General features: G+C 43.4%; 1 protein-coding gene across 4 annotated transcripts in view; it reads right to left on the reverse strand.

Annotated features, from left to right (window-relative positions):
- Positions 1–27,058, reverse strand: part of CRIM1 (cysteine rich transmembrane BMP regulator 1) — a 215,899-nt gene that overhangs the window by 3,502 nt on the left and 185,339 nt on the right. For 3 of the 4 annotated variants that reach the window (XM_081596243.1, XM_081596245.1, XM_081596246.1), the window contains 4 exons: positions 14,246–14,440; positions 7,234–7,353; positions 4,618–4,805; positions 808–3,264 (listed from right to left, as the gene is read on the reverse strand). In XM_081596243.1, the coding sequence (XP_081452369.1) occupies positions 3,088–3,264; positions 4,618–4,805; positions 7,234–7,353; positions 14,246–14,440 (680 nt within the window). In that variant the 3' untranslated portion in view covers positions 808–3,087. Of the gene's footprint in view, positions 1–807; positions 3,265–4,617; positions 4,806–7,233; positions 7,354–14,245; positions 14,441–27,058 lie in introns of those variants that run through there. The other variant, XM_081596244.1, reaches the window with a different exon arrangement.

Genomic DNA, 27,058 nt, shown 5'->3' on the forward strand with positions numbered 1-27,058 from the left:
ATTGCCAGCATGGCATTTCAGCCTTTCTCTAGGGCTACGTGGAAGTGGAGATGGTTCCTTGTTTTATTCATGTGTAGATAGTGAATATGTGAACAATTTGTCCCATGGTCTTGAATTGATGAAGATTCTTACCAATACAAGAATATTAATAATTGAAGCTAATCTGAATTTGTAAAAATTGTCTTACACAAGAGGGCATACTAAAGAGCAAAAGAGCTGTCTTCTGAAGCCACTCAACAAGTCTGTTTATAGTTCCTTCTTAAGTTGATGCATCCGAACTGTATGAAAAGAAGGCTGTTTTTTTTCCCAGTCAACTCAAAGTCCCCTTTTAATGAGGGTTCCCTGATTTTCTTGGTAACCTCACTATTCCTCAGCAGTAAACCCTAGGGTACCCACTGCAGCCCTTTTCCTACACAGGATGAGTGACACTAATGATGAGATGGGCATATTTGATTGGTGACTGACAACGGGTAGTTTTAAATTTCCCTCACAGCAGCCTCCCTGGGCTGTACACTTGGCGGTGGGCACTGGGGTGGGGGTGGGGGTGGGGGGGCCCTTTTTTGTCTCACAAGGACTCCTTGGGAAAGGCCTGCCTTCTGAGCAAAGCACTGGGGCTGTTTGTGATGCTGGAGATTCACGGAACTGTCAACCTTAAAAGGATGACATCTTTCACATCTCAGACAGAATCTTTCTGAAAGCAACATCATGTGATTTGGATTCAAAGTATTTATTTGCTGCCAAGAATCAAGTTGCAGGTAATCCTCTTACAGCCTTGTTTTTTGAAGAAAACAAACTGTAGAACTGCAGTGCACTCCAAGTGCCATATATCTATTTTATTCTTCAGGAAATTATATTTTTCTTTTACAGAGCACAACAGGAACCAAAGTAAAAGAGTAATAGATACAGCACTCAGGATAAATCAAATCTTTAAAATAATAATAAAAAAAAATTTACACCTTGTCCTATATCCTGTTAGTATTCTCATAATATGGCCATGATTGAAAAAAACAAAAAGCAAGCATTTACAATTTTTTGATAGACTTTTTATGCCAGGAATGGTTAATTGTCAACAAAAATTTATAGTAATCAGGCTGATGTAAATCTATTTTGGTAGCATATCATTAACAAATTTTGGAGATAGATAAAAATATTGCCCCTTGATAATAAATCTTTTTTTTTCTTTGATGCAAACAGCTAGAACACCTTTTTCTTTTCCTTTTTTTTTTTTTGATATTCTAAGACAAAAGAAATGGTTAATCTTCAGATTAATAAATTAGGTCATTATAATAATAAATTAATTTTTTTTAAAGTTCAGCAACCTCTGTCCAAGTATTTACAACAATACTTGAAAGTTCCTTTACAAAACAGAACACGTTTTCTTTTCACATTAAGCATACTGGGTATCTGTGTCTTTCACAACAAGCATTTTTAAAAGAAAAAAAAATCAATGTAACAAATGGGTAATTAGTATAAAAGTGCTAAGAGCTGTTTGAAAAGTTTAACACTATAGTATACAGTCAGTTCTATCTGAGGCAAACTACAACAAACTTCCAGCTTATTATGGACAATATTCCAGTAGTTGTTTCAAACAGTTGTTTGAAAGGAAAAAAAAAAAATCCAGGAGCTGATTAGTGATGCAGCTAAAACTGCCATCGATGTCTCTGGCCAGTGAGCAAATTGAAAACCGAAAGCAAATCCAAATGAGGAAGAATTTAATAAAGGAATACCTTCTCCATAGCAGGTATGGGGCTGACTGCTCAAGGCGTGTGCATACACACACATACACTCACACTCACACACACATTTCTCTTCCCAATTAAACTGCAGGTAGAATGAGATTTTGTGTTAATCAAAAATTTGTGATGGAATGCCTGTTTGTTTTTGTTCTGGTTAAAATCTCATAAAAATACATTCAACAGGAAAACGTAAAATTGTATGTGTATAAATATATATGCATATATATATTATATACACACGCACACAAATACTTTTGTTTTTCTGAAGCATAAGAGTTACATAAATATTCCTATAATTGCTAGAGTTTAAAGAGGCATAATTTTTTTTTTTGAGCTTCAACCAAGGTGCTTGAATAATATACAATTAAAATGAAGTAGTTTCTATTTTGTAGATTCAGTATATAATAAGGAAAAAAAAATATCCCCAAACAGTCTTTTTTTTAAAAAAAAGTTTCTTTTTAAGCTAGAGCTTCAACGAAAACTATGAACAACCAACAACAGAACAGAAGAAAGCGACAACAAACAAGTGTAGCCCTGGAAATGCCTGCTGACCTCACCCTCTCCTCCTCCCTGCCACGTGGCCGTCAGAAAAGCTCCAGTGCTCACATCAAGAAACGACTTGGGTCCTGATCATCTGCTGACTCTGCTAGGAACTGGTTGATTGGCTCGGAAGAAAAAAGAAAGCAGCAAAAAGTATAACTGTGTAGATCCTCAATCACCCGCTTTAGAGAAACGTGGCTAGCCCATGTCTCCTGCTTCCTCACCGCCTACTGCAGCTGTGACTGTATAGAAAAGAAGCGTGTGGCTTGAGGCCTGGGATGGCTATCAAAAGGGTCTGGTGCTCTTGTCTGGTAGTCTAAGGTGGTTACAGGCAGAAGGATCGCAAGGCCTGTTCTCCTGCTTGCGCAGGCCTGAGCTTTGCAGCAACCAGTGCAGTCTTCCGAGCAACAGGAAAAGATATCCTCTGGGCCACTGGACTGGACTTCTCCCCGAGCCGAGCTGACCAACTGTGTCTTTCCACCACCACCCTCCTCCCACCCATTCTCCCCAACCAAACTCACTGTCCCCGCCCCCAAGTTTCTCTACAGCTATATTACAAGCAAATACATCTTAGCAACTTTGAAACCTTTGGTTCTAAGACACCACTTGGTCAGTGATCTTGAGGAGGAGTGGGAATGCTTGCTCTGCATGCCGCCGCCGACAGAGCCCAGCCCAGGAAGTCCTCAGCGCTGTACATCAAGTCACAATCCAATACAATCCACTAAGCAAGTGCACGAATTTGAGTTTACTTTTTTAAAAGCAGACTGAGTCGTTCTTCTGTCTTTCAGAACCTCGTTGGCGCCGCTTGTCTTCACACCGTTTGGTAGAAATTGTCTGCCTGTAGGTGGTTCTGTTTCTGCATGCTGTAGAAGCCACTGAATCTTGCGTCTGGTTCCGCGATTCTCAGCATTCTCTGGGAACCATCCACCTGGACCCGGGTTCCTTTCTTGCAGTCCACAGATACCAGCTGATTATTTAAAGAAGAAGGCTATTTCATAGGAGGAGGGGGGGGAAAAACCCATGAAGAATTAGCTGCTTTATGTATCTTGAATCAACAGTTATCTAGGCCTCATTCAAGTGAGATAACAGCATCGCAGCACATGGATGAGCGGACTACATGGGGTAACAGCCTGTTCTGGAGCCAACTATACTTTTTTTGGAGGGGGCCGTGCCGCATGGCACATGGGATCTTAGTTCTCTGATCAGGGATCGAACCTGTGCCTCCTGTAGTGGAAACAGAGAACTTGAACCACTGAACTGCTGGGGAAGTCCTACCAACTATACTGTAAAACTGTGTTTAAAGGTAAAATGCCAACAAATTATGTCAAACAGGAGATAAAGGAACTGAGAAAATACTGAAGTGACATAATTATTTTCAAATCCTTGAAGTACAGATCAGTCCTTAAGAGAGGTGAAGGATGAATGGAAGGTACCAGGTAGGCAGCTGTTAAGATAAATGGGCCATTTTGAATCACTCAGGCTGTAGAATGAGCATCCCAGTTTGCGCCAGTCCCTCTGTCTCCAGCCACACGCTTTCCCCAGCTCTGCAGCGGGGGACTGTCCTCTACAGCCCTGTATCCCAACCCAGCACATGCCCAGCCCAGAGGCAATTCATGTATATTCCATCTGATAAATTTTCTGTGAAAGGGTTATCTGGATGATAAAATGGCTGTTTTCAATTCTTAAGGTTGTATGACTTTTTTTCTTGAGTAAATGAATTACTTCCTACTTTTTTAAAACAGGCAGATTGAAGCCCTTTGTATTGACAGCAAATGCATGTTCTTTCTGCAATACAAAATCTGCCTTTCTCCACCCTGTCTGGTATTATTTCACACAATCTGTTGCTGCCGTTCTCTCTGCTTGCCTTTGACATGTTTCCCTGTCCTTTGGACTTCTGTACATCTTCATGAGCTTTCAGCTCTCCTCTTTCCCTCTTTTGAATGTTATGTTCTACCCTTGTGATTTGTTTTTCCTCTCCCAATTCTATGTTGATAGATGATTGAGAAATACCAAGTGATCAGGTTAATTTCTAATATAAACAACGACTTAAACAAATACCCCTGGATTGATTCCTATTTGAAAACTTTAAATTCAGGAAATTGGACCTGTGAAAAAGGTCGGGTTCGTTAACCAGTGGATGATGGAGAATTCATTCAGTGACTGATCTAGCCCCAGGCAAGTACTATATATCTGATCACTACAGCCTGATGTACATTTGAGGCCATGAAGAGCAATGTAAAATTTGGCTAATAGAGCAGATATCCAGCAATTAAGGAAATATAAACATGGAGGCTTTCCTAGTTTGATTGTTTAAGAGGTTGAAACTTTGTCAGGACAATACCTTAGTTGGTGTTCGATACCAGCAAAGCAGTGGTATCCACTGTTTCTTCTGATTGATGAACAGGAATGCTATTATGATAGAGAGGCCTATTATTATGGGAACCACAACCGAGGCAATGGAGTCCACCGAAGAATCTTCTGAGTTCAGCCTGGTATTATCTCTGTAATCTATCTGGGGGTGACCTATGTCTAGGAGAAAAAAAAATTACAAGCATTTATTATCTAAACCAGAATTTTTAAGGATTATCTTAATTATACTGCAAATAGAGATCAGTGGCTTGGTTTTATTGCTTCCCAGTACTTTAAGGCTAAAACATGATGAAAGTCTAATGTGGATCCAAAGAGCTCTTATGAAAGGGCAGAGCTCTTAGGATGGATGTAAAAAAGGAAGTATTACGGTGAGAAGGTTTAGTAACTGGGCAGGATGATGCTGATTCTAGCTAGTCAAGAAAATAAGATTCTTATGTAGACTTTAAAAATGACTAAAAAATATTCTGACTAATGTTAACCTTTATGGTCCTTCTAAGATCCTGAAACAGAAACATCAGCTTTCCTCCCTGCTTATTTATACCAGCAAACAGGAGGTGAGGACAAAGTACATGCTTCTACTTAGTAGTGTAACAGATAAGACTAATTAGTAAGTGCACTTGTAAAAACCAAGCCAGAAACAAAAGCTTTGTCTAGCCGTTGGTTGATATTTCAGTTTACTGAGCTCTAAGCAAAAATGCCTTACTTTTCATAAACTTAATGAAAATTCATTGGGCCGGTTAGATCATTTTCCTGTATAAGGGACATTTAATTTTGCTCTTATAAATGATGGGTCTTTTTGTTCTTTTAAATCACCATTCTTTAACAAAGGTAAATATACAGCAATCAGGAGCACTCTGAAAATGTCCTTATTTTGTTTCAGGTTAACCACTGTAGTCAGGATCAGGTTAGTGAAAGATGCAGAACACATACAATCAAAAGGACCTGATTTTGAACTGTTTTGAAGACTCAGCTCATGAAGCAGCACAGCTTTGTGATGTTAATACTATCTTTAATTTAAAACTCAGGTTTTTATTAATATACTTATGTGTGTTTATAGGAGGTGGGAAAAAAGCAAACGTATTTATTAGCATCAAAAAAATGCAAAAAAGATAAAACATTCTATTAATGAATTCAGGGTGCAAATATACAATGAAGAATGAACTTTTAGCTTCCCACAATATAAATGATATTGGAAGTGTTTTTAGGAATATATGATATATAAGAAGATTATAAAGTAAAATGAGGCCTGGGAAAAGAAAAATGAAGCTTCAGTTGAGATCTGTTTAAAAAAAAAAAATTAGTCTTTAAATTGTTTTATGGCCTAAAAGCAAGCCATAAAATTTAGCTTGAAGCTTTCTAGCAGCCAAAGCAAAAATGGAAACAAGCATCATCAATAAGATTCACATTGTCTTTAAGATGAAAACAAAGCAGTTACTTAGGAGAAGCATAGATTTCCTTTGTACCAACACACAAGATTTCTCCTAAGGATCTTTATAACACAACTATTATGTAATTCAGAGTCCTCAACATAATAAATAAGGGCTATTCTTGTGGCCAAAACTCAGCACCCAGAGCAGTATGTGGCACCGAGCAGGCACTAATATTTACTGACTGAATGACTGTACACATAATGGGAAAGTGCCAGTCAGTCAGCAATTATACAAGGAGCCAAAACATGGGTCCAGGAATTTGGCTCTCTGGTCATTTGGCTTGATCCATGCATAACACTTACACAACATCTAAAGTAAGCGATCATTAATCTCTCAAGCAATGAATTAATTTCTTCCAAAAGAAATAACAAAAACTGTCTTAACAATGATTTTGAAAATGTCCTTGGGGTAGACAGGAGGCAGTACTGAGTCATGGCTAAGAGCAAGCTTACACTATTTTGATCAAGAGACCTACTTCTAAATAGAAGGTTAAGATTGACAGGAACTTGGCCCTGCTTTGCCACTTAGCTGCTGAGAGGCAGAATAACATCTCTATTGCCCACAACTAAAAGGACAGACAGAGCAAGAAAAAAATCATAGAAAAGCCTGATGAGTGGGAAAATCAACATATCAGTAATAAACTGAACTCTCACAGAGTGAAAACTACCTGGAGGTAGAGGGTAATCTTAATGCATAAATGCTTGATAGAGGATCCACAGGGATAGGTGAATAATTTATTATTACTTTGCTTACAAAGTTTATTCACATACATACATTTGAGAGATGGCTTAGAAATTCCAGATACCAAGCTTTTATGACCGAGAACATATTTCTTTCCATCATCACTAAATCTCTGAGCATGTGGGGCCAGAAAAGAGGCATTTTATCTGCAGACTTACTTCATCATCCCAGGCTGTTACATATGTTACAGCCAAGCAGGTCCTTCCTGGACTGGTTGGTTGAGATTACTTGGACATGTGATTTAATAGGTTACTCAAAAGAAGTTTTGAAAATTAAAAAAAGTAAATCATACACATGACTCGACAGATTTGAGAGAAGTGAAAAGTGGTAAGAGAGGACGAACTCAGCTTCCACTGTGCATTAACTGAGCACCTGCAGTGAAATCAACTCTGATATCTGCTGACTTTGGCACTTACTTCTGGGAAGATGGATAATGTCGTTTTCACTAGGTGTGGGCCACAGGGGGACCTCCACGTCAATCTCTCGATGATTTGTCTTCTCAATGGGTATATTGGTTGGTTCTGGGACATACATTTCTAAAAAGAAGGGAACATTTTTTTTTTGTAAGAGATGATTAGTGGGGAGTGCCTTATTGACTTCTGTCTCAACCCAGGCAGACGGTGCATACAACATGTCCTCGGACACAAAAGATCCAGTTTCTGCACTAACATCATTAATGCCTGAGAGTCACTACCTTTGCAGGGGTGGGAAACATGTCTTAGAGCCATTTAAAAGGGTGAGGAGAAGTTTACTCCTCCACCAAACTCAAAAGCTCTGCTTTTTCATAACAAATGCTGCTGACTACAGATTTGTGCAAGCTGATGGGCACTGGCTGAAATGAAAGGATTTCTTTTACTTTACATCAGCTAAATTATACTTTAATAACCATTGCTCTTTAATCCATGAGTGTTGAATCATTTATATGAAATATGTCACAGGAAGTGAAAAAGTTAAAGCACCTTCATTCTTTATTCATTTCCCCTTCACTCTATTCCCCTCAAAAGGAATGGGTGTCAGCAGACCTCATGAGGTGCTGCCTGATTTAAGTCTTACATGTCTGCTCTGTTACTCCTGGAACCATGTAGACTGGAAACTGAACTTGAGTAAATATGTTTATATTATCTAACTCAATCATACAGACACTTTGATCAACAAGATACTACAACATGAAACAAAACTGAGAAGAATGATACATTTGTTAATCCCAGATATCAGGAATATATTCCTAACTTCATCTGGCTAACAATAATTAGCCAACTTTTTAAAGAAATAATTCTTAAGAATCTCTTTTTGTAACATATGACAACAGAAATCTGTATCAAACACTTTTCTTGGCCAAGTCCTGCCATATTATTAACTGATTTTTATGATAAGGTTACCCAACATTGGCAATACTAAATTTTAATAAACAGCCTTGTGCTGTGCTGTGCTTAGTTGCTCAGTCTTGTGTCTGACTTTCTGTGAACCTATGGACTGTAGCCCGCCAGGCTCCTCTGTCCATGGAATTCTCCAGGCAAGAATACTGGAGTAGGTTGCCATGCTCTCCTCCAGGGGATCTTCCCAACCCAGGAATTGAACTCAAGTCTCTGGCATTGCAGGCAGATTCTTTACCATCTGAGCCACCAGGGAAGCCCAAAAACCAGCCTTATTTAGACCAAAATAAAATACATGAAATATGTGTTTATAAGTTAGAATATTCCTCTCTGCTCAGAGTGATCGATGGCTATCCCAAAGTTACCAGTCTTTCAAGAAGTGAATCTTAAAAAAGATAGATTTGAGAGAAGTGAAAAGTGATAGAGAAGAAAGTATGAACTCAGCTTCCACTGTGCATTAACTGCCCAAGGTTATGCATCCAGGAATGGCAGAGCCAGGCTTCAAATGCAGTCCTGTGAATCCAAAGCCCAGGTTTTCCTACTGTCCCCAGGAATAAAGTCACTTTGGCGTTAGCTTTCTCAGTTAAATTTCAAGACCTCCTCCAGTAGCTCAGTGGTAAAGAATCTGTGGGCAATGCAGGAGCCACAGGAGCAATGGGTTTGATCCCTGGGTTGGAAAGATCCCCTGGAGGAGGGCACAGTAAGTCACTCCAGTGTTCTTGCCTAAAAAATCCCTTGGACAGAGGAGCCTGGCAGGCTACAGTGCATGGGGTCACAAAGTGTCAGACATGATTAAAGCAACTTAGCATGCATGTACTCAGACATGGCAAGAACTAGACACTCTTAAGAGTTTTGAAAGGTTCAACAACTCCCTGAAATAAAAAAGAGTTTACTGAAAACATTTTCATTTACAGAAGCACGGGCCTGAGTATCAACTAGTGATTCCAAACTTTCCTATCATATCTGAGGCACCTGAGGCCCTTATACAACCTGCTCACAAGTCCTGATTTGCTAGGTCCAGGTTGGGTGGTTCTAGGCTGTGTGTGGGGATGGTGTTTAGCTTGCCTACTGAGACATCTTGATAGGCGATATGAATTTCCTGGAGGAATTTGGGAAGAAAACCCCTTGACATTTACATGACATCTTTCAATGCTATGGTGTCTTGAGCCCCTGCCCTGCCTGGTCTAACACACGGCCTTGAGCTGCCTTATCACCCCAGGGGCTGACCTGCCACTAACCTGCAGCTGCCTCATGAGAAAAGGCTAACATGAGACCCACGTGGAAAACCTGTGAATGTCAGCAGCTAAGTAGCAAAGACTTCTACAGAGTCCTCCAGGGCTGGGGTCAGCTCAGGGTCTTCCTGGGTGACAGCAGCAGACAGAAGCAACTTTGAAATTCCTGTGCCTCATTCCTGCCTGGAGGTGGATTTCAGTGAAATCTTCCTCACCACACAGGCTTGACAGTGTGCTTTCTCTTCCCACAGGTGCTTAGACAGGCTCTACCTGGCGACGGCTGGGAATGTTGGAAGGATCTGCCCAGGATGGAGGACTGTCTTAACTCAGTGGTTACTTAATCACCATCGTTCAACCAACATTTCATTAATACTTCCTATGTGGCAGGCACTGGGCTAAGTCTGGGGCACACAGTTGTGATCAAGACCAGTTCTGCCCTCATGGCCCTCCTGTGCTGAGTTCCATCTCCCCATTGGGCAGTTCACAGCCTGTCCTCTAGATCAATTTGCTCTGCTACACTCAGTTCAGCTCTGATTAAAATCCACCCACACCACCTCCTTTATCATCAAATATTCAAAGCTCAGTTCAGAGCTCTTGGGTCTAAGGCGAGTGGGTCATTTCCCTTTAATGTGAACTTAAGAGGGAAGCCACCTTTGAGCATTTTTGCCAAAAAGGATAAATCTTTCCCAAAAAAATGCTTGGAGAAACAAAAAGAAGTGTGGGTGCTGCTGTTTCCACGCTGAGACTGAGGCCTGCCACGGCCAGAAACTGCAACAACCCCAACTCTCAAACAGAACCCTTCTGACATCTACTGCAAGAGCCCTTTATAAAGCTGCTGGCCTTGTTGATGACAGAGGAGTGACACACAATTTCACCTGGCCCGGAGGCACAGATCACGGGCACTCGGTCACAGTTAAGAATTACAACTGGGGTCCAATTTGATCTGAACTTCAGAGGAACCTAAGACAACTTAGTGGTGACATACTTTAAATTCAGATGCACTGACTTGGCCCATTGTAAGGTTCACCTTCCTTAAAATGTCTGTTTCTGGAACATGGGGCAGGGTGCTTGGGACTTGCAAGGTGAGGGCACCATTCTTGGGGGGATGGAACTCCAGGTCAACCTAAGTCTAGGACTCCCAGGTCTTCTGCTAATGAGCTGCATGGCTTTGGATCATTCACTTAACTTTTCTGACCTTCGGTTTTCTATAAAATGGGACAAGTATTGACCAGCAAACCAGTTCACAAGTCTTTTACTCATATCCAGAGGTGGCAAAAGGAGGAAATGCTTGGTAAGGGCAGGGCTATTCAGAACGTCAGCTGATGTGTGCAGGGGGCAAAGCCAAGTAGCCTGAACCATTCGGGGGAGAAGCACCTGAAACTTCACGGAGAGACCACGAGAGAATGGGACGGGAGCCCAGGCCTCCTGGCAGGCCACACCTAGTCAAACGTGAAGTGGCAGAGCTCAACTGACTACAAAATGTGTGGAGATAAAATGGAAAAATGATTCATCAATAATACATCAGAAGCAGAAAGGGGAGTTCACAGAAATTAAGTTCCAATCCAGCGGTGCACGCTGACAGAGAAGTCACTGGAGAAATCTCTAGTCGTGAGCAGATGCCAGTGAAACCTGCGTTCCCTCTTCTATCTACCTCTATTCCTGCCACCATCACCTGAACTCGGGTCCTATCGTCACACACCTGGGACGTCTATAAGGCAAGTCACAGCTGTCCTGGCCCCGGGTCTCTCCTGGCTTCAGTCCCTCCTGCAGACCCCGTTAGGCTCTCCAGAGCACCTCCATGATCTTGTGTCTCATCTGTTTAAAAAGGAGCCTCCTGAGAAGGATCAAGGACAAAATCTACCTCTCTGTTTGAATATTAAAGCCCTAAACATCTTGACCAAAGCTGTCTTCTCTGTCCTTACCTCCTGCTACTAGAACTCCCTATTCCAGGGGCATCTGGCCTCCGTCTCAGGGTCTTTGGTCAGATGACTCTTTCACTCCAATGAAGAGAACCCACCTGTCCTTCAAGGCCCAGCTCAGTCCTTCTTCAAGTGAAAGCCGCCCAGACAGACCCCGCTACTCCACAGGAAAATCCTGTCTGTGAATTGAGCACCAAACCAAACTCTGTAGCTGAGTTGTGTCACGGTTGTCTCCAACTCACCACCCACCCCTTCTTTCTGAAACCATCTAAGCAGACGTGGCTGCCACCACTGTAGGGAAATGGCTCATCAACATGACTTGGCTGACACTAAATGCACACTGGTCAGTCCCTACTTCTCACCTGATGGCACCCACCAGCACCCCCCACCCTTTCCCCAGGTGGCTCCCAGGTCACAGCCCTTGGTGTCTTCCCATGTGGCAGGGGCTCCTTTCCTGTTTTCTATCCCCGATCTGCCCAGATCCCAAAAGTGGAGGGTTCTTGGGCTCAATTCCAGACTCCCTTTTCTTCTCTATCTCCACTCACTCCTTGGGTGACCTCGTCCAGTCCCAAGGCTTAAAAACCACCCATCTATGACAACGTTCAAGTTTACAGAAACATTTCCTATCTCTCTCCTGAGCTCTAGATATTCACTGTCTATTCACTGCCTCCACTCAGATGTCCAATGGAGATTTCAAACTGAAAAAATGCCCCAATAAAACTGATTTTACACCAGAGTTGCAACTCCATGTTTTAGTCAAAAACATTACAGTTGTTCATAGTGTCTCTCCTCTTCCTCTCACTCCTCATATCATGTTCAAATCCTACGGAATCTACCCTTTTACAAGAATCAGAACCCGGCCCTTTTACAAGAATCAGAACCCGGCCACTTCTCCTACCTCACATCTACTGCCCTGGTCTCAGCTTCCACTTCTGCAAGTAACATTCCATCATTGCTCTACTCAAAACCCTCCAGAGTTTCTATCTTATCTCAATAAAATTCTAAAATCGCTCATGAGATCTCATATTTTGGTGCATGGCTACTTCTCTGCTTTCTTCTGGTTACCCTCCCGGCTCAAGGGGTCCCATCCACACAGCCTCCCTGTTTCTCTCCGAGCATCCACGGCATATTCCCACCCACTGGGCTCTCGTCCTGCTTATTTGCAGAGGTCCTCCCCTAATCCATGATTCCTGCCATTCTTCTGGGTCCCTTATAAATGTCATCCAATCTGTGAGGTGTTCCTGGATCATCAAAACATCCTGTCCCGTCTTCTGTCAGCCCCTTCCTCTCCCACCCTGGACTTGCTACGTGTCTCTCTGTGGCCCGTGTCCTCATCTTGTGTTCTGTTTACTTGTTTGCTACCTGTGTCTTCCTAAGAAAACATCAGTTCTGTGTGGATGGGGCTTGCTGGATTCACTGGGCCTCAAGCAGTGCTTACTTGAGTAGGCATGAAATGAATCTTGGTTGAATAAGTAAGATCAAGTTTTACCACTTAGATCATTAAAAGCATATTACTAGGAAAACTGGTATGAAACTTGGGAAACAGGTGAAACGTATTAGATAAAGCAGCTTGGATGGGAAATACATGTTTCTCCTCATACTTCTCATGCGGAACACTTACAGATTCTGTTTCTCCAACGTGCACATCTATTGATACAACATGGAAGCGACCTTCTGACTCTTGGTCTACATCTTAAACAAGGCCAAGGAGACTAAACCGTGAAAAGCACCCAATGGAGGGATCTGAAAAGGGCTCAGTCTCCTGACCCTTTTTAAGTATCCCCTTCTTTTTAGGGGATAAATGGACATTTTTTAGAATTGTCTTGCTTACACAGCACCTAAACAAAAGGCAAACCTGTGCTGAGCTCAATGAAACCCTTGAGATTTAACTGACCGTCCCATTTTACAAGTGCATGGCATTGATGCCCTTCTAAGTTGCTGTGACCTCTAGTCCACTGTGCTGCATGGAGCCAGAATCTCTAATGCAATGCTACAAGGAAACACAGAATCGGGGTGAAGATGGAGGTGCTCTCGCCTCGCCAAGGAGCTCCCTGGGCTCCTAGAGTGAGCCCTCTCTTCGGTCTGTGTGGTCTGGACTGCCTGCGAGGTCTGTGTGTCTGGGGCTTTCGATCTGGAACACTGCCCAGAGGCTGTCTTGACAAGGGCTCAGGCCCTGCGTTGCTGGGATGAGGGGCAGAAAACAAAGGAGCTATTTTGGCAGGAGACATGGACAGGGAATCCAGAAGGCCTAGGGGAGGATCTGGGCAGCTGAGGGGGGCTTAGGTTTAAACTGGGAGGTGGATTACTGGGCTGATGTGAACGGTGGGATGTGGAAACAGACGTAGACAAGTGATCTATCTGCAACAGCCAGCTGGGGGTGTGCTCTGTGGTTCCTGTATTCAGTGGGAAGAGATGGAAAGTTCAGGGAAGACAGCCTGGGACTGCCAGAACTGATGCACTAAAGAGACTGGGCCAGGATCGTATTCTTTAAATGCAGCTCTTCCATTTTGGTTTTGGTAGATAGTCACCTTAGAAGAGCTGTCAAGTGTATCCCCTACTGTGTTTGATCATGGACCTTTGTCACTAGGCTCAGCCAACACTGCCCTCAAACTGTGCTGCTCGGATATGGCAGATGTCATTAATACCCATAAGGGTATACCCATCAGGCGCACCACTGACATTTTTAGAGAACGCCAATCAGAAGAACCAGATCAATTCTGGCACGGAACCAAAATCAGGTGCTCACCTGGAGGTCACAGTCTCTCAAGCTACCCTCCATGTCTCTCTCTGGGCCAAAGAAATTAGTTCCATAGGGTTGGGTCCAGGAGGCTCTCAGTCTGCTCTAGTTTGCTCTTAAAATCAACGTCACAGGATGAAAAGTGGCAAGGTGGCAGCTTAAGATACCTGGGCACATGGGGCAGCAGCTGCCTTCCACGTTGATGGGCTCGACGCAGGGCAGCGGGGGGCAGCTGACGGTGGAGCAGAGGGTCTGGCCCTGCAGGCAGTAGCAGTGTGTGCAGCTGTCGATGTCCCAGCGCTCCTCGTCAGCATAGGCCTTCCCACTGAAGTGGCATACCACCTTCTTTGGGATTGTGTCCTCTAGGGAAAAAGAGGACACACAGTGGAGTCACTCCATGTGACAAGCACAATTTTTCAACATAGTTGAGATGTAAAGGGGGACAGCACTGCACAACCACGGCATGCTCTCGGATGCCCAGCATTGGTGAAAGTTCTGCTTCCCCAGTCCCCTGGCTCAGCAGACTCGTCGGAATGCTCATCTTGTGGCCTGAACCTGCTCAAGGGCCATCAAGGCTGACACAGGGGGGTAATTATAGCAACCAGCCAGGAAACGTACTCGCTGGCCAAGAGTCATTGGACTGTCATCGCAAAATATACAAACTCAATCATTGTATGGCTGTTTAACATACCACGTGAAAAAACTAAAACACAAATAGGTAGGGAGACGTGTTCAGAGGTTTTGTTCCATGTGGAAAGAGATTAAAAAGTCCAGCTGAGTATCCTTATAGAAACAACTTCCATCTCTAGTTACTCTCTGTAACAAGATGATGCAGGGGAGGGGAAGGAATGACGATGGCCTCTCCCAGGAAGCCGGCGGGTTTCCTGTGCTCTCCCACAGGGAACTTGGACTGAGATAACCATTTCCTTCATTTTACAGGAATGCTGGATGCATTTCCCTCTCATCAACCAGGACATTCCTACTTCAAAAACAACCTTATTTCAATCTATTATTTCCAGCAAAGTATGGTTTGTGAAAACAATACATTTTTTAAGAGACAGTTTCTGTATATAAGAATTTACACAAAATTTGCTCAGTCGTGTCCAACTCTTTGTGGCCCTATGGACTGTAGCCTGCCAGGCTCCTCTGTCCATGGGGATTCTCCAGGCAAGAATACTGGAGTGGGTTGCCATTCCCTTCTCCAGAGGATCTTCCCAACCCAGGGATTGAACCCAGGTCTCCTGCACTGCAGGCAGACTCTTTATCATCTGAGCTACCAGGTTGATATAAGAATTTTCAGTGTGACACATTCTGCTCTTTTTCCTCTGTCCTTCCAGGCTGTCCTTGTATCCTCCCTCCCCCAACCTTTTCCTTGAAAGTTCCTTTCTCTTTGATTCAACAGCTTCTCCTGGCTTATCTGAACTTATTACTAGTGGTCACATTCCCTCCAGAACTCAGAGTGAGGCCCAATGACCAGCAAAGCAGAGATGGGGTCTATCAATGGAGAGACACAGGATGGGGGTGGGGCAGCCCCTCCCTGTCACCGGCCAGGCTGATAACGGGACTACGTATACTAACCTGGGGAAATTCTATGCTCAGCTTCTACCGGCAGCTCCACTCACCACTGCATGCTAAGTCGCTTCAGTCGTGTCTGACTCTTTGTGACCCTATGGACTGTAGTCCTCCAGGCTCCTCAGTCCATGGGATTCTCCAGGCAAGAATACTGGAGTGGGTTGCCATGCCCTCCTCCAGGGGATCTTCCTGACCCAGGGATCAAACCTGCGTCTCTTATATCTCCTGCACTGGCAGGTGGGTTCTTTACCACTAGCGCCACCTGAGAAGCCCACTCACCACTGGTCACCAGTTAATGAAAAACTATAAAGGCATCTGGAAGGAAAGTTCCTTAGGAAAGAAGTGGGGTGGGGAGCTCAGTTTCTCCCTGGAAGGCACCTAGGAAGGTCTGGCCAGAGCGGTGTTCGCTGCCCAGGCACAAAGGACAGAACTCACAATGCCTGAGGGGCAAGGAGGAACATTTCTGTGCAGGGTACCAGGCCCACACCCTCTGCAGTCAAATGTTCCCGGGCGGCTGGAATTGCTCTGTGAAGAGCTAGCATGAAGCTTCCCATGGAGCTTTTCCAGAGAAGGATCACAGGCAGAAATATGTCTTTGGAATCCATACTCTCTTCTTACCAATCACTCAAGCATATGCCCCTGATGGATGGCACCAATACTGTCTCATGACTCTAATATTTTGTATTGCCAAAGATGGAAGTCTCGGTCCATAATGCAGTGTTATAAGTAATCATGGAAATGAGTCTGTCAAGTATTTAAATGCATAATCTCTCTGTTTCCCAATGCTTTTTCACTATTTCTGTCATTACTGTTGCCTGAGGTTCAGTAAGGGAGACAGTTAAGTTCTAGTTGTAAAAATTCCACAGCAATAAGAGAAGAGACTCTGTATGATTTCAATACCTTTAGACCACGAACTTTTTGCACCTTTGTTTTAATCCCTGGATATATTGTAGTATCTCCTAGTTTACAGTCTGTGGGAACTTGAATAGAATTTGTATCCTATGTTGTGTGAAAAAAAAAAGTTCTAGTTGTAAGCAGAAATTCTTTTTCAACATCTCTTTAAAAATGTATTTCATTGTATCTGGGAATACTCCATAGAAAGGGCTCTGGTACATGGACCAGTAAGCTTAAAAATTCATTTGGAGGCTTTCATATCAAATTCATCTCAGAAGTTTTCGCTAATCTGAAATCCTTAGAGGAGGTGGTTTTATTAAGATACCCAAAATGTACACAGTGAATGGCTGAGCAGAATCACTTAATGAACTTAATTCAAGTAATACACTGACCTCGAGCCAATACTTCATTGAGGACATTAAATCTGCCATCAAATCTACAGTCTATTATGCACAGAGGATTCTTTATGAAAGGAAGCATTTCTTCATAAAGCAATATTACTGATTACATTTTCCATACACCTTGCAACAGCTCACGTGATGGACCAATATCACTGCATACAATTTGAGTAATGCATTACGGTGCAAGGACCTTCGAGGAGAAGGTTACAACGCTCACCTCATCTCGTGCATCACTTTATCTACTTTGTGTTTTTCCTCCTAGAGGTATGTTGCCAGTTCTCTTCTTAGAGAAGAAGCAGAAGACAAAGAGAAAGCCACAGAAAGGATGAGGAGTCAGTTTAATAAAAGAAGTTCACCTCAAGGCCAAGCACTGGTCTGTATTTTCTCAAGATCGAGGCAAAAACACCCATTGCATCTTAAGACATTTAACTAATTAATGCTAATACAAGTCAGGTTAAAATTATCTATAATATTAAAATAGCAATTGTGTGTTAAATATTATAAAGACATTCATTCATTTATTCTACAAACACTTATCATCAATGGGAAAAAAGGCAGGACCTGGACCCTGACCCAGAGGACCGAGCAAAAGTGGGGGAGAAAGGCAATGGTGACTGGGACTCCTCACCAGGTACCACGCAGCAGCCACTGTTTCGTGAATTCAACGCGGAGCTGGACAACACAACTCGGAGGGCGGAGCAACTAACTCTGCTGGGGGAACTGGGAGAGGCTTTGCCCAGGATTTGATGTTTTAGTTTTAGAGATGAGTAGGAGAAGATGAAGAAGCTGGAAGGAAGGGTACTGAAAGCAGACAGTGGTGTGTCCAACAGCCTGCCCCACTAGAAGGACAGCGGGAGGTGTCAGGGCTGCAGGCAAGATGGCTGGAGATGAAGCTGGGGTCGGATTGTAAAGGGCCATGAAGAACAATGACAGATTTAGATCCTTCCTGCAGTGCAGGGGATGGGCCTTAATCAGTTTTGTCTTCAAGATGAGAACTCTGGAATATGACAGTATGGAAGCCTAAATGGGATTAGGAAGATGGGAACACTGTTGACAGGGATGTGCTATGGGCCTGGAGTAATGTGGTGATGGAGATGGAGAGGCAAGGCGAGGTTTAGAGTGATTTCTGAGAAACAGTGGTCAGGATATGGATGGTGGGGGGACAGAGGCGTGAAGGACGGCTCTGTTTCCTGAATGGGAGGTGATGAAGAAGTAATTCCAATGTACGAGTCACTATCCTGCTTTAAGAAATAAACAGCTGGTGAGCCTGTCAAGGACCTGGTCAAGCCTTATCAAAGCAGATATTCCAGTGGGTCAATCAGTGGTGCAGTGGTTCACCTTCAAACTCTTTGCTTTTCTGTGTGAACGCAACCATGGAGCTGCCTCTAGGGCAGAACTGATTTGGGGCTCAACAAGTAAAAGGGGTGCCGACAAATGTCCATCTAGTCAAAGCTATGGTTTTTCCAGTAGTCATGGATGGATGTGAGAGTTGGACCATGAAAAAAGCTGAGCACCAAAGAATGGATGCTTCTGAACTGTGGTCTTAGAGAAGACTCTTGAGAGTCTTTTGGACTGCAAGGAGATCAAATCAGTCAATCATAAAGGAAATCAGTCCTGAATAGTCATTGGAAGGACTAATGCTGAAGCTGAAGCTCCAATATTTTGGCCACTTGATGCAAAGGGCTGACTCATTAGAAAAGACCCTGATGCTGGGAAAGATTGAAGGCAGGAGGAGAAGGTGACAACAGAGAATGAGATGGTTGGATGGCATCACCGACTTGATGGACATGAGTTTGAACAAGCTCCTGGAGTTGGTGATGGACAGGGAAGCCTGGGGTGCTGCAGTCCATGGGGTCGCAAAGAGTGGGACATGACTGAGCGACTGAACTGATCTGAAGTAAAAGGGGACATGTTTCAGTCCCCAGTGGTGAAGATGTGGGTAACAGGCAAAGCTGGCAGTATACCTCATGTATCTTTGCAAACCTTAAACTTCCTTGATCAGATAATTCTGTTTTCAGTCAGCTGTCCCAAAGAAATAATCAGAAAAGACCTCAAATAGGTTGTTTACATAGATGTCCATCACAATATTATTTATAATAGCAAGAAATTAGGGGTAAAAAAACCTGTGTCCAACAACTTGGGACTACTGAAATGATGCATGGTACAATCATATATGAAAGAATACTGTGCAGCTATTAAAATGCATCATGTGTAGTATAAGCTCAATCACATAAAGAGAAAAATTTAGAATTGTCTAGAAAAAAATGAAAATGTTAACAGTAAGTAACTGGTAGAACCAAGGGTGAATTTTTTTTTTTCTGCAATGAATATGAGTTACTCTTGATAAAGGCAAAAATACTAAATTATCTCAAACAGACATGTCCATGCATTACTCACCTGCTCCTTCATCCCCAACACCGGCCTTCCTGCCCTGACACACACACACACCTTCCTGCCCTGAAATACACACACACACACACACACACACACACACACACACACACTGAAGGAAAGAGCTTAGTCTAAGCCTGGTTCTAAAGAATATGGTCACGTGTGTGGTGCTTTCTGAAGGCTGCTGACCCACTCTGAGGAATTTCAATGGACTGTAAGAAAAGAAATGAAACCATGGAAGACATGCCAGAGATCAAATGCTGAGCTGCAGCATAATTTGGTGTCTCTGTAACTACTCAATCAGTAACTTACTGTATGATATCACTGTCCCAAAGAGTATTCATAAAATGATAAAAAGAAGGAGAGGAACTACTCTGGCTGTCTTGGAAGGCAATGGGTTGAACGAAGAACTCTGACTACATATTAGATGAAACTAAACTTTCTTATTTGATTTTGTTACAAAAATAGTCTTTTTATAAATTCAAGGAAGATGAAGAGTTCACAGCAGCAATATGATGACAACGAAAGAGTGAAAGCCATTAATTGGGAACCGACACACTGAAGCTGCAGCAGGCTCCATGCACAGGTGCTAAGGCAGAGTCAGGCTGGTGGAGCCCCAAGAGTTTCAGGGGCCATAATGAAGCTCTTCCCCTCCAGGGAGAGGGCTGACTACCATGGACCCAATATCCAGTTGCTTCTACCAATTTATCTCTATTCCATTCAAGTTCTCAGCACATTGTCTTGGAAACATTTCACCTTCAACTTCAGTTCATTTTCAACAGAATTAACTTTGACTTGAGGTCAGGAAGCTCTCTTATTAGGTTCAAACAATGGGTGTAGGCAAGGGGTGGTAGAGCACAGGCAGATGCCAGTCAACTGCTGGTGGAAAGCAGGAGCTGAGAATGCATCTCTTGCTGGGGCTTCCCAGGTAGTGTGGTGGTAAAGAATCCACCTGCCAATGCAGGAGACACCGGTTCAATCCCTGGGTTGGGAAGATCCCCTAGAGAAAGAAATGGCAACCCACTCCAGTATTCTTGCCTGGAAAATTCCATGGACAGAGAAGCTGGCGGGCGAGTCCATGGAGTCGCAAAGAGTAGGACACAATGGAGCGACTGAGCACGCACACACAGATCCAAAAAAGATCTTGTAGAGGCACCTGATTGCAGGAACACGATGTCTCAAGGGCTGCCCAGAAGTCTAAAACTAGTGTTTGGGCTTGTGTACAGAACTCAGCTGGGACAGACAGCAAGATCTAAGATCCATATGCCCAGCATTCTCACAGCTGATCTCCTTACAGACTGCAAGTCCGAGGATGCAAATGGCAGAGACAAAAGAGAGGGTTTGGAAAGAAGGATTTAGGGCCAAGCACTGAAGAAGAGAACTGCTAAGCATCTGTGGTACCCAGGTGCTGTGCTCAGGAGCCCCTAAGGTTCAGCAAGAGGAAGGAATCTAACGTAACCAAGCAGCAGGCAGTGGAGCCGGAATCTACTCCTGCCTCCATCTGACTGCAAAGCAAACCACTTTCCCTGCCCTGCCTACATGCATGCTCAGTCGTGTCCGACTCTGTGACTCCATGGACTGTAGCCACCAGGCTCCTCTGATCATGAGATTTTCCAGGCAAGAAGGCTGGAGTGGGTTGCCATTTCCTCCTCCAGGGGATCTTCCCAACCCAGGGGTTGAACCCATGTCTCCTGGGTCTCCTGCATTGACAGGCAGTTTCTTTACCACTGAGCCACCTGAGAGCTCTACCTAACAGCTCCCTCTCTTACCCTCCCAGGAACACAGAGCCCTCTTCCTGTGCTCTGGACTATGCCTGGGCCTCTCTGGAACAGTGGACGGCTTTTGGGCTCTCCAGCTTTTTCAGGTGGAGGTCAAGCTGAATCCACTGTGCTGACCCGGGGTGAGCCATGGTTAGCAGTGGACAGTTTACATCAGGGCCGGCCGGCTTGAGGATGTGGACTTCAGTCCAGGACAAGCCCCATTTTCTTTTTTCAAAAGAAAAAAGTCCCCCCTGATGCTTGCAGGGGGTGGTTTTCTGTGATATCCTCAAATCTGATCAGTCTGAGTATAAAATCAATATATTTCATAACAGTACAGTTTGTTTCTTCAAACATGCTTTAAAACAAAGTTACATTTAAGATGTGAGTTGGTCACCACTCTGTGGAATTTTCATGTGAAATAAATGAGGACTCCTGTTTTTGAAAAAGCCTTGACTAATTTTTTCCAGGGTGGCTGCTATGTGGCCCAGATTAGACTAGATTAGATTTTAGTTAATTAGATTTTGGTTAATGAGGCTTTATAGAAACATGTTTTCTTTAGACCGAATTTCATCTGAAAAGCCAATGATCTAAACAGAGGCCTGAAAGTATGTTGTGAATTTCAGTTGACTGATGGATCCCGGTGCTATTTCTTTTTTTTTTAATTGAAGTAGAGCTGATTTACAATGTTGTGTCGATCTCGGCCGTACAGCAAAGTGACTAACTTTTACATATACATACATTCATTTTTAAAAATATTTTTTTCCATTATGGTTTATCCCAGGAGATTGGATTTAATTCCCTGTGTTATACAGTAGGAGCTTGTTGTTTATCCATTCTAAATGTAATAATCTGCATCTACCAACCGCAAATTCTAGTCCAACACCCCCCGCAGTCCCTGCTCTCTTGGGAACCATAAGTCTGATTTCTATGTCTGTGAGTCTGTTTCTGTTTCATAGATAGGTTCATTTGTGTCAGAGTTTATATATCATATGGCATTTGTCTTTTTCTGTCTGACTTCATTTAGTATGACAACCTCTAGGTCCATCCATGTTGCTGCAAAAGCCCCTATTTCTCACATGCTCACTTCTTTTCTTGGATGGATCATGTCCTCCCATGGCACCTTTGGGTCAATCTGAGAAAAGCTCTGTCAAAAAATGTTAGAAATGACTTGATTTACAGGGAGATATGGTGGCTAATTTACCCGATTTGAGGTTATAAATAATCAATAAAGTCATTGTAATTTTGGGGGGAAAACAACATAGCCTAATTGAAAGTCCACATAAAAGCATTTTAAGTTTTAAGATTGAAGAGGGATATAGAAATAGAGACATGGGACCTATCCAACTAAATGCATCTGAATGGTTTATATTTGGTTATCGAGTGGGTTGTGCCATTTCATTCTGTTGTATTCATCACTCCAAATAGTTGCTTATGTTGACAGTGACATTAGGTTTATTCTTCCATACCTAATAATAATCATAACCTCCACTTATTGACTGCCTACTCTGTCCTGGGCACAGCGCTAACCAAGCTTTTTGTTTGTTTGGCTTGCCGCAAGGCTTGTGCAGATCCTAGTTCCCTAATTCCCCAGGAACTGAACCAAGGCCCTCGGCAGTGAGAGTACAGAGTCCTAACCACTGGACCACCAGGGAATTCCCTAATAGAGCATTTTTTATGAGCCAATTTCACATGCTTTCCACAACCCAATGGAACAGGGTATATTGGAATTCCACAGAAAACCAAGGCACAGAAAAAATAAGCAACTTGTGCAGAATGCGTGGCTAGGAAGTGGCAGGGCCAGAAGGGGAACCACACGTCACACGCACCTCCATACCTGCACACCGTCTGCCTGCTGTGTCCCCAGTGGGATAACCCTCAAGGGGGGCACGTTCCTGGGCAGGGATCTGGGCCACAGAAACAAAAGTGGCTACTGCTCATGACTCTGGAGAACGGGCGCTCGCTTCTTGCCCCAACATTTGATGAGGCTGGAGGTCTTTATAACCCTTCCCTGATGGCTTAGTGGGTAAAGAACTCGCCTGCAATGCAGGAGACATAGGTTCGATATCTAGATTGGGAAATTCCCCTGGAGGAGGAAATACCGGAAATGGCAACCTATTCCAGTATTCTTGTCTGGAAAATCCCATGGACAGAGGAGCCTGGCGGGCTACAGTCCACGGGGTCACAAAGAGTTGACTGAGCATGCACGTATGTCTTCGCCTTCAAAGGTAGATTACCCTTCAACCGACTGTATCAGACATCGGCACAGTCCTGACAGGACTGGAGATACAGTGGCTACTGAGGACTCGTGGTTCTGCTCAGGATAATTTCTATTTAACACTCCTCTCTCTCTCAAGGAAGAGGATTAGAGAAGAATGTTCCAAGGCAAATGTGAGGTATGATACTAATATAATAAGGCTTATTTTTAAAACAAACACATTAGGGGCTATATACCCAAACAAACGTGATCCCTTTCTAAAACAGTCCTTGTCAAGGGCTACAAACATACTTCAGCAGTACTACCCTTGCTCCATAGGGCTTTGGAATTTTTCTTCTGCAAGGACATCCAGAGTCAAATTTTGAAACAAGCAAGGAAAACAGTTACTATTTTATGGCCACTCCTTGATTGAGGTCCGCTTTGGTATTTGGTTTCCTTAGGTCTGGCCTCTATCTTATCCACCAGATTGCTCTGAAATGACTTTTAGCCTCTATCAGAAAGAAAGGTCTCTCCCTGCTAGAGGATGGATGGTTATTCTGCATCAGGATCAGCATTGTGAGTCGCATGCTGGGTGTTTAACTCACGGAGCGATCAGACATACATCTTATATTTTTGGATTCAAACAGAAGCAACATTATCTTGCATTCTGACTACAATAAAAATATGTGATCTCTTTCAGTGGTAGAGTTTGGAAAATTCGGTGTGGTTTTTCTTTTTTTCCCCTTTTTCTTGATTCTGGTTATATGAAAAGAGAGGAGGAAGTGATGAGATTTTGAAATGTTAACTCCTTTTGAACTGACCTCTCCTACTGCCTGAACCTTGCTATTTCACTTCTTTTTAAGATAAGAAAAACGGCTTACCAGGCCATTAAAAGTTGGACTTTGCTTCTCCTCTTGAGCTATTTTACTAATTACACCATAAAGCTAATTAACAGCTGGGGAGAAACCTAGATACTAAAATTGTGTCATTTTCCTCCTCTCTAAAAGTCCAATTTAGTCTTTCAGGAGTCACTGGTGCAGCAGTTCAGGTGCTGCTCTGAATCTGACCATGATGAAAAGAAAGGATTTTCAGACTCCCTACCTCCCTTCCTCTGGCAAAGGTTATAAAAACTAAAATCTGCTAGAAACTGTATGACAGTTGGACTTTTCCATTTCTGCCAGGAGATAACTTTCCTACAGAGATGGTTCAGGTTCTAAATCTGGTTGTGGTAGGTCATGAAGTCAGAGTCTCAGTGTGGGAGTAACTTCCTGGGAGGAAGTTGGGCGGCTTTAGAAATGGCATCAGTTCTTTCAAATCTCCAGTGTCCTATTTAGAGACCTGAAAAGTAATTTACTCTAAAATCCTAGTGGCCAAGAAGCTAAATGCAGCCCTCACTCCTGGAGCAAGTCCCACTGCAGAAAAATCCAGCCCGGTTGTGAGTGGGTGCTTGTTCTCCCCACACCTCACTGTGGAGGGCCCCGTTCTAGACACCGGGGACGGGGACACAGCGGTGCACAGGGTGGAGGAGGCGGGGAGGGGGCTGTTTCTACCCTCCGGGAGAGTCTTGGATCCGAAGGATCTTAGCAGCTTTCTGTGATTTCAGGTCCAAACAGATGTGCCAAATGACTTGAAAAAAACTGCGCGAAACTTGAAAAAAACTGCACGAACTCCAGGCCCTGCTAATAATAATATACTTCAAATTGGTTTCTTAAGATTAAGACTCGAGGAATTTGAAGAAAACTTTATTGCAATCATTTAGGCAGGTGGAGAAAGGTACCAGTTACACTATGGGTAACGTAAGACTTAGAAGTGAGAGTGGAAAAGTCAGCAAGTATTTCCACTGACACGGCTGAGTTAGGGAAGTACAGAGGAGGTGCTTTTTAAACTGTTGGCTAACTTTCACAAAGCACTGAGAACCTACTATTACCTTATATTTTACTTTCTCTTAACTGACAGGACACTGTGATCCCTGCCCTGTGATCTACTCTGCATTTTTATATCCCAAGCTGGGCACACTCTACGAGGGAGAATCAATGGAATGCGGGTGCCTCCTGTTGGAGAAACTAGCTTTACTTTTTTCTTTTACATAAAGTGGAGATAAACAGAAATCATAACGAAAAAGGAATCTGAGCAAATGAGCAGGTCACTAAGAAGTGGAGAGATTTGTAGGCACAGAAGATGAAGACTGGTTTTGAACATGCTGGTCTGCTGGACCTCCAAAGACTGACAAAGAACACAAAAGCAGAACTCAATGAAGTCTTACTAAAAGCAGGTGCAAGCAGCCTAGACAATTTCAGTGAGGCAGAGATATAACACAGTTATTCCATCAGCAAATGATAAAGTTTCTGGCTAAAAATGCAAAAATAAAACTTACAGACTAATCTCAAAAACAGTACTTTAGCTTACAACTTTTAGCTTCTAACAAAATACTTGCTCTTAATTCACTTACATAGAAAGAAAAAACTGAGACAACTGGTCACAGTCAGCCACGTAGGCTGACTCTTACCTCCATATACTAGGTTTTCTGTTTTTTTTTTTTGGCGGAGGGGCAGAGAAGGGTTACGGCAAGGAGAATGGTGGCTTGTGCTCAAAGCTCCCGATCTCTATAATGTCTTCACTGCTGGAAAGGAAGATCTGCTCCTGGTTTTAAGACTTTTCCTGAAAGGCCCATTTCTGCTTTTATTCTATTTCTTGGGATGGGAGTCCAGGTCTCTTTATAAAGGCCAAAAGAGCCTTAAGGGTTTATTCAACATATTGGAAAGAATAGGTGCTGACATACGATTCCAAGTTAACAGAGAAATTATAAACTTTCCTGAGTTCCACCAAGAGAAATCCTACCGAACTGATAAATGCAGCGATCTCTGATTCCTGCTGCATGCAAACAGGAGGGACTTTCTCAGCGACAGAACTTCTTTATCCTTGTATAAGCATGTTATGGATTGATTAAACACTTCCTGGATAGAAGTTCAAGGAAACATTCCATTTCGAACTTTAAAGAGTATAAAGATTGACTCTTCTCTAGACTAAGAAAATTCTGAAGTAGAAGCCAGTGGGCTTCCCAGGGTGGCCAGTTTCTGCACCAGAGGCGTTTCTGAACTTACAGGAGGTGCTTCATCCCATTAGAGCCCGAGCTTGGTCAGTCTGCAGACTGACTGCAGGTCTGATTGCATTTTGTCACTGAAATGTAATCCTGCTAAAGGGGGTCCTTCCCCCTCATTAGAGGGTGCACAATCAGGGCTGGCCCCCTGGGCAGAAATCAGAGGCAAAAGGCACCTGCTAATACTCTGCAAGCACCAGTGCCGGTCTCCCTTCCGTGCAACAGACGTCTTTAAAATAAAAACACAGAGCCGAAGCTCAGATAAAGACATGCTACTCAGAAGTTTCCCCCAAGTTAACCAGAACAACTTGAATTTCTATTTACACAGCCAGGGGCCTGGAAAGGATACAGAAGTGAGAGGGGAAAGCTGCCTATGGGATAAGCAAGATGAGAGGCTTCCTAGGGTAGAGGGCACAATCTAAACAAACTGAAATCAAACCCTGCTTATTTTTGTCATGACAACTTTAGACCAGTTCCAAAGTTAGTATAGTGCATGACAACCGAACGTTGTCCATCTTACACCCTCCAAACAATACACAGAAAAGCATCCCGCTTTCCTTTTGCTCAAATCACTCGGCCCTGTCTGTGACCACCGAGGTTGCAGAGCAGGGACCCCAGGGAGCTAGAGCTCTGAAGAACATGCAGGAAGCACTCGGGTGCCTCCCCTGATA

This window comes from Giraffa tippelskirchi, chromosome 4 (genome assembly GCF_054371585.1).
Source record: "Giraffa tippelskirchi isolate mGirTip1 chromosome 4, T2T-mGirTip1v1.2.pri, whole genome shotgun sequence".
NCBI classification, from domain to species: Eukaryota; Metazoa; Chordata; class Mammalia; order Artiodactyla; family Giraffidae; genus Giraffa; species Giraffa tippelskirchi.